The sequence below is a fragment of the Anticarsia gemmatalis genome, chromosome 2 (assembly GCF_050436995.1).
Source record: "Anticarsia gemmatalis isolate Benzon Research Colony breed Stoneville strain chromosome 2, ilAntGemm2 primary, whole genome shotgun sequence".
In the NCBI taxonomy this organism is placed as follows: Eukaryota; Metazoa; Arthropoda; class Insecta; order Lepidoptera; family Erebidae; genus Anticarsia; species Anticarsia gemmatalis.
Genome location: NC_134746.1, coordinates 5,325,189 through 5,333,569, shown reverse-complemented (window position 1 = coordinate 5,333,569; position 8,381 = coordinate 5,325,189). Strand labels below are relative to the sequence as shown.

Below are 8,381 nucleotides of genomic sequence, written 5' to 3'. Positions count from 1 at the left end.
TTATTAACATTCAAGTGATTTTGCATGTATAAATAATAAAGTAACTTTTACTTATTATTATTTCCGTTTTATTTATCAAACGTAAATTGTTCTTTTGGGAGTTCCCCTGCATTATTCATTATCAAGTGTGACCAGTTATGAAATTATGTGTGTTTGTAAAGTAAACTTTATGCTGTGGTAACACAGTCGAACAAGGCAGCGTGTTTAAATGGCTGTAGAAATCATTATACTTAAATATAATAAAATTCCCCTATGCAGTTAGTTCAATTCAATATCGACTAACTGCACGTTTTGCGCAGCGCAGCGGTTAACGTGGTCACCTCGCCGCAATGATTATAGCGCCACGTGTGGCGGGTTCGAATCTCACCCGGTACAAATGTTTGTGTGATAAGCACGAGTATTTATTCTGAGCCTGGTTGTAAATGTTTCTATATAAGTATGTATTTTGGAAGTTTAAAATTGTGTTTATCAGTTTTCTGGCTACCATAGTACAGTAGTCAGGAATCAGGTGACGAAACTCACACCCAGTTGTCCAATGATATTAATTTACTAAGGAGACTTTCTATAAGTAGGTATATATATCGAAAACATAAGTATGTAGCCTATTATTTACAACGTCGTACCGTGACTAATTCAAAATACTTGGTAGATGATGACAATTTGTGAAATACTTAGAAAACACAGCTGATAGCAGTTACCAGAATTTATCAGTAGCAGTACCTACGCATTCAATTAGGATTGACATGAAGACTGGTCCGTATCGCACATGCACAGTTTCAGTCGTGGACACAGGACTCGCGTGGGCGAAGGAAGTTCATAATCTACACGTGCCGTGATAAATCACCAAATCCTCATTCAACTCGGTGGACTCGAGATTGTGACACTCATATTCCTGAAAATGATTCGGCATACATCTTTTATATTTGTGTTATTGGCTTGTAGTGCTCTATCGCGGAATATTAAACCGCGAGAAGGACTAGTGGCGCCAGTGGTCGAGCTCTCGAGTGTGGAGAAACGAAGTGTCGTGATACAGAGTGCGTTTGATGAAGATTCACCTACTTGGAACAGTAGCTGTCCAGACGGATTCCAGCTTGACATCTCTGGCACTTGCCGCGAAGTGTGGGTCGAAGACTGGGACTATGATGCGCGACGTTAAAGAAATAATGATTTGTATTTAATAACTCCCGTCTCGCTTGCCTATCTACCTCTAAAGAAAACTACTTAACAATACTTTGGTAATAGTGAAACGCCGATTTTGCCACAATAAAAAATGAGATGAAACAACTACAATTTGTGGTTTTTATACATTTTTTATACCTCCCCTAAATACCAATAATTTAACATGGATAATAAGCATCGTATCACAGTAGGTAGTGCCTATATCGTTTTGTCTACCGACCACAGTACCTATATGAGTATCTACCAGAAGTATGAAAATACAGTGAGATACCTACCTATAACAATCTATTTTCGTAAACAAACATTATAGTCACGTTACATACTCAAAGTACCTACTTACTGCTATAAATAAAATGTAATGTTAGTTATTAACCTTGATTATGGCTAAACCAGATAAAATAACAATTCCAAATATTCACCGATCATTATTATCAGATGATTGACCTTGCAACTAAGTTAATTTTGTAGCAAGTAGATACTCAGCTAGTACATAATTAGACGATTACATACATTATACGCAGTAATACCTATGATACATTTATACAAAGCCTTAGACGAGCCTGGATTTATAGCTAAGCTAGGTAGTTACTTAGATGTAAAAGAAGCAAGAGAAGTTTGCAAGGAGGACGTTCAAGTTGCGTTCTCCTGTGGGAAAAGGCATGATTTTATGTACCTACATATATGTAGGTAGGTATGTACTTAAGTATTAAAATAGCATAATTAAGAGTTTAGGAGGGGCATAAAGAAGATCGTTAGTAGGTAGGTAATGTATATAGGTATTAATGAGACGAAAAACTTGTAACAAAATTTATTTTGCGATGACAAAAATCACCCGTGTAAATGTCATTATCACTCGTTCTGCGATGCTGTACAGCTTATGAATTAGTAGTAGGTAGTATATGTCAGTAAGTAGGCTAGCTTTTATTCCCGAGGTCTTCCAGGCAGGAGAGCGATGTACTTCCATGTATCAAGCTGGCCGAGTACGGGGTTGGCGAGGGCTGGCAAGTGCTTGGCAACCGCTGTAGAGATGGCACCCTGGAATCTGTTGACGTAGTCCACAAGCACTTCGTCGATCACGGCGTTCACGATACCGTCGATGTCACCACCGCCGATGGCTCCGGTAAGTTGAGACTGAAATATGAGAAAGAATTAGGCAGGTATCTATATCAGCATTGCATGCTCAACATTCTTCAAGAACTTGAATTTTTTTGTGATTCAGTTGGAAGTATTTTTACCGTTATTCAGTAACTCTCATGGTAACTTGGCCGTTACGTCTAGTGCCATAAAGTTTATATGAAATATAGGTACTCAGGCTTTTAGTAAAAATTATGTAATGATGTAAAAAGAAAAAAAAAATTCTGTCACTAACGAACTATGTATAATGTTTCATTATTTGAGGTTTTCTTACCTTGAATGAAGGAATTTCGAAGGCTGCGTTTTCGATTTTTTTGATGAGCACAGACGTGTTATTTTCACATGGTTCTAGGTAGAGTTTAGCTTGTAGGCGGAAACCTTCTGCTTTGAACCTAAAAATATAATTATGTATAACATAGTATTTTTAAAGGGTTTGTTTTTATTTGCTTGAATATTGTTCTAATCTGTAGTGTTACGAGTTAATAATACAAATTTAATTTTGTTTGAAGGACAAGAATTGCTAGAAATACTTTAATATAGCTTGATAATAAAAGTGCAGTTAGACTCACACTGCGCTTCCTTTGCCGTAAAGAGGGATAGCTGTGAGGAAGTCACCGATGAGGTCGTAGTGTTCTGAAATAAAAATATAAATAAACGTTAGTCATTTAACTTTTTGAGGCTAAATAATAGAGTAACTTTCAGAGTATGTTTGTACGTTTATTTGCTACAGATTTTGATAGAGAGAAAGAAGTTAGTTGTAAAGAAGCAAATAAGTATAAAGTTATTGATTTCATAAAATGTACTGTGACTTAATAGCACACCAAAAACTGTACGTAACTAGTGAACTGGTAATTAACAAAATAAAAACGAGCGTCCATAGACAGTAGACAATGAAAAGCATGCCGAGTTTTCCACTTTTCCCTATTTTGATAAGGTCGGTCTGCTAGCTTTTAAAGAAATAATTAGAAATTGTGCGAAAATCTGATCAGCGCCTCTAGCGGGCACCGTAGGAACTTTTTTTGCAATACATACAAGCGATAAATAAATATCACCGACTGTAGAAAAATCATGCTACGGAATATAGTGTGTAATAACAAAAGCAATATTGTCACGTTTATTAGCAAAAAAAATTATAAAAACACATGTATTGAGTCATTATCAACGATTAGATCAAACGTCATTGATAACGCACAATTAACCTTAATATTAACCCTGACTCACGTTAATCTAGCATTGTTATTTTTCATGCGGAGATAAAAATAAATACTTTGATTTGATTTCCTCGAAATATGATGAGGAGGAAGTAATTATAAAGCGGCTTAAGACTAACTATTAAGTGATGCTTAAGTAGCGGAATATTTTGAATACTTACAATAATAAAATTAAAAATATTCCTAAGTAGGTAGGTAAGGTACCTAGATTATCTAAACACACAGCTAGTCTCAAGACCTAGTCTTTTGTATTAAGTATATTCACAAAAAGCTACATACGCTTTCTGTAACAATGAGGTTTGAAATAAAAAAAGGAATAATCAAGTATCATAAGTTGGAATACACCGACATAATCTAATTGAAATATTGTAACCCTTAAAAAAAAGAGGCGAGGAGTGAAGGTCGTCTCTTCATCTTTTAGGATAGACCTAGACCGCCGGACATAGCTTGAAAGCAGTGGAAAGCTATGGGGAGACCTTTGCTTTAATAATAACTCTTAAAAAAAACCGTGTGTACGCATGCGTGTGCTCCGTCATTGTACGTTCCGCTCAATTACCCCGTCTATAGATGTCAACTTGGCTCCTCAGTACAAGATTTGTCTACATTAATACATTGTATGTACTTCGGTATGTAAGTATACAAGTACCATTAGTACATACGTATTACATAGCCTCAAGTTGCATCCGTGACTCGGCCCCACGACGCAGCGTTCATTATCTTTTACGTAGAAACGAATACACGTCAGCCATTGAATAGCTAATATCGTATTTTGATTAAGTACTTAATAACAAGTGAACACCAACAATATGTTTTGATTAAAACAATGAGTTGAGTTAAATTGCGTTTAGACTAGACTTTTTTTTAATGTACCTACGTACTTATATTACGAGTAGGTACAAGATTTTTTGTATCGCAATCATACGAGTAAATGTCTTTTGGTCTATAAAGACACACTGTACCTTTATAATTCTACGCCAGACAGAATAAAAAATGCAATACTTTCCGCACATATCAGAGCTACAGCATTCTACAGGTTTATAAAAGCTCCTCTGCTATCTACTTTCATTCAGCATTTATCATCATTATTTATAACTCATTTTAAATGCAGGTCATAATTATATCACGTTATCATGACATCATAGTCACCTGCACCAAATCAATGATATCATAACCATATCTGCACAAATATCTACCTTAATTAAAAATGCTTTTGTAAAAGTGTTATCTTACCAGCAGAAACATCGATGGAGGGCACAGAGATGTCCAGGTCGAAGGTAAGGTCACCCACGTTCAAGCGAGACCTGTGCACCACGAAACCACCGATACCAGTGGCGAGAATGTTCTTCAGATCCAAGTCGAGGCTGGAGAGAAAACCACATTTTAAAACAATACATAATAAACAAACTTAATGAGATAATGAGCTTTTTCCTCTGCAATCCGTTCAAAAGTAAATCTCAACATTCATCCGTCTGTACATCCTTCTATATGTAGGTAGGTACTATTGCGAAACTATATTTGTCGATTCTGATTATTTGTTTTGCCTGTTATGTAACAAATCAAAACAAACAAGGAAACAATCGACTATCAACAAAAAATACATCAAAAAAAAATTTGCCAGAATGCCTATTTTAAATTGTATGAGACTAGTATGAATGGTTTATAATTTTGTTACCGCTTCGAAAGTTCTAAACCAGTGGTTCCTAACCAGTATTTGGCGGACCGCCGGTGGACCGCCGGAGAAGTCAAAATGTGGTCCGCGAATGATTACCCTATTGATTAGCGAATTAAAATTTCCGGATGATTTTTACAGTTTATTTTTAAGATACTTACATAGATGGTCCCTGCAAACTAGAATAGTATAAAAGTGGTCCCGGATTAAGAAAAGGTTGGGAACCCATGTTCTAAACGGTTAATTCGTTGGTATCTTACTTGATAAGTCCAGCAGGAACCTCCAAGTGAATGTGTTCAAGTTCGAGAGGGTCCAGAGGTGGGATGTCGAAGAGTGAGGAGCCATTGTTGATGATGCGTCGCACGTACGAGATCAGCTGACGGATCAACTGGTTCACGGCCTGGTCCAACACCCAGTTGCGGCTTTCAGCCGTATCTGACGAAACATTATTTTACATAAATCATACATACATAATATCACGCCTGTTATATCCGAAAGGGCAGGCAGAGGTGCATGAAATACATCGACGTTTCGCCATTAATTATGTTAGCCTTATGTAAAAGGGAGCGAGCATATTGCCATTAACCGGACGTTACCGAACTCCGGGTTACTATTGAGAAATATTCTAATAAAGGTACATTTATAATAGCACTTTGCCTAACGCGGGAATCGAACCCTCAATCAAAGACATGATCAGCATTCGAATACACTACCGATCGCGCCAGAGAGGCAGTCAAAATCATAGATTACATTATAGGCATCTGCTTAAGGAAAAATTAACTATGACGACAATAATAATACGTTTATTACGCATTTCGATATGTAATTATCCTATCTGAATGATCTCTAAAAACCTATAATCAGTCAAGCGATATTGAATATCTTGTATCAGTTGTTGCGTACTAGTATGATATGATCTAGTTTCTGTAAAAATCTTCTTTGGGGGTAACCAAAAGAAGTCACAGAAAAGAAATTACAAATAACAGAAAAGATTTAGTAAGATTTAGTAGTTTAGTAGTAAAGATTAGTAGCAAAGATTTAGTAGATTTATTTAAGGTTCAGTCCTATTTTTTTAAAACTGCTGTATTACTTGAATGCAAAACTATAAACGATTAAGAACTTTGCTAAGAAGTCCAATTAAGATCAAATATGTATTGTCAATTCTTCTCAATTATTATTAGGTATGTAGGTATAGGTGTTTTCTCGAACTTAAGCTTTAGCATGCATCGGAACAGTGAAAATGATAGACAGTTGTAATGAGTTGTATAATTATTGCACGTCATATGTAACTTGTCATCGTTCTTGTGCATGTACATATGTTTAAGATACGTAGTTTCAATTAGCTAGATATTTCCCAGGTACACTAAACTACCACTTTTGATAACCCATCATTGCTTTAATAGAACTTATGTAACAAACAGTCAAAGGATTAGTCATCATATTCGTTGATATATAACAAAATAAAAGACTCGGAATGAAGTGTCGGTGACAGACAGACAGACGTGACGAATTTAAAAAGATTTCCGTTTTCGCCATTCAGCTACGGAATCCTAAAAAGAACGTTCTAGCTGATGTGATTACTCACGGTTCCGCTTGACTTACATGAAGACGACAGATAGACAAAATGAAAAAAGCCACAACATTTAAATGAAGATTGCTTAATATCTGTATGATGTCTTGGTATAACAGTACCAATGTAAATGTAAAACACTCCAGAAAGCAGTTATTTAAACAGATACTTAAACCTTGTTTCTATAAGTAGGTAGGTATATCTATAGTTGAAGTAATTATAAAACTTACTCGCGTCAACGTGGTTTGGTTTCTCAGCATTGGGCGCCGCGGCCGCCAAGGCACACAACATCAATACCAGTATAAGTTTCATTCTGAAACAATTACATATTTTACGTTGACACTGGCGGAAATGATTATAGTCATTAAAATTGTGCATCACCATGTAATGGCGATCGTATCTCATCCTAAAATATAAGTGGATAGGTATATAGTATGGCTAATAAACATTTTTTGACCATAATCTGACTACATTAGGTCCAAGTGAACAGGTAATGATTGCATATGTTTCGTGTACAATAGAGACTATTTATACTAGTTATTCAGGTTTAAATAATAATGATATTAAGTGTAAGCTAGTTATTTACTCATTATTCAGTAAAATGTAGGTCCTTGACGATATAGTGAGCGTACTCTAGGTATAATTCGCAATGAGTCTTTGGTATTACCCTGACAACATGAATGTGTGGTAATACCTCATATCTGTGAATAACATAATAAAATAATGACAAAGAGGATTCACCTCTTTTGACTAACCCTATCCTTTTAATACTTAATTCTCAGTTCTTTGTATTAACTAACTAGCTGACCCGCGCAACTTCGCTTGCGTCACGTAAGAGAAAATAACATTTTTCGTTACTACTCCGCTTCTAATGGCCATAGCGTGATGATATAGCCTATAGCCTTCCTCGATAAATGGGCTATCTAACAGTGAAAGAATTTTTCAAATCGGACCAGTAGTTCCTGAGATTAGCGCGTTCAAACAAACAAACAAACTGTTCAGCTTAGTATAGATGTAAAAATAATTGCACTTAATTGTATTTCCTGGATGTACCCGAAATATTTTTGGGACAAACTTGATAAACGATTAACGTTTTATGGTGGAAGTTAGATTATGCACATTTCCTGACACGATTTTTATACCTCCCACTCAATGGAACTTTTTTATAATTTTGCAATATCTAATTGCAATCGAAGTATCTTTACTTCAAGCGACCTTATTGTATGTATTTTAAAAGATACTTCGCTGCTTCTGATGTGCGCGTGCCAGGTCCACTTCCCTAATTGAAAGTCGCTTGCTTATTTTGGATTACGTCAAGAATCGTTCGAAGGAGTCTCAGGCAAGGCATGCAAGGTGTTTCTCTTCACCGTTATAGCAAGTGCTTCGTTTATCATTTTAAATACACAATAAACTTCGAAAAGCCATTGCACTTGTTGTAATGTAGATGTTTGTTTTTGTAAATAGTAAAGTTTCAAGAATAACTCACCTAGCGGTTTTCACGACACACAAATTCACACTGTACGTCTTCCGTACCAACTCGGTACCTATAAAATTCCCGATCAGCAGTGATTTCCTTCATCAATCATATCAATATTAAATAACCAGATAAAAGTCATCA

The 8,381-nt window shown here is 35.8% G+C and overlaps 1 protein-coding gene across 1 annotated transcript; it reads right to left on the bottom strand.

The window, feature by feature from the left end:
• Positions 1 to 1,972: 1,972 nt before the first annotated feature.
• LOC142978198 (uncharacterized) lies at positions 1,973 to 8,381 on the bottom strand. The gene is made up of 7 exons (XM_076122532.1): positions 8,250 to 8,381; positions 6,994 to 7,076; positions 5,454 to 5,628; positions 4,755 to 4,885; positions 2,883 to 2,946; positions 2,588 to 2,705; positions 1,973 to 2,310 (listed from the first exon to the last, which is right to left on the bottom strand). Exons 2-7 carry the CDS (start codon positions 7,073 to 7,075, stop codon positions 2,101 to 2,103), a joined length of 780 nt encoding a protein of 259 aa, XP_075978647.1. The 5' UTR covers position 7,076; positions 8,250 to 8,381; the 3' UTR covers positions 1,973 to 2,100.

Coding starts and splice junctions, on each gene's coding strand:
- LOC142978198 (XM_076122532.1), bottom strand. CDS start 7,075: ATGAAACTTATACTGGTATTGATGTTGTGTGCCTTGGCGGCCGCGGCG. Junction 2,706..2,882: donor TACGGCAAAGGAAGCGCAGT/GTGAGTCTAACT, acceptor TTATATTTTTAG/GTTCAAAGCAGAAGGTTTCC. Junction 2,311..2,587: donor TCGAAATTCCTTCATTCAAG/GTAAGAAAACCT, acceptor CTCATATTTCAG/TCTCAACTTACCGGAGCCAT.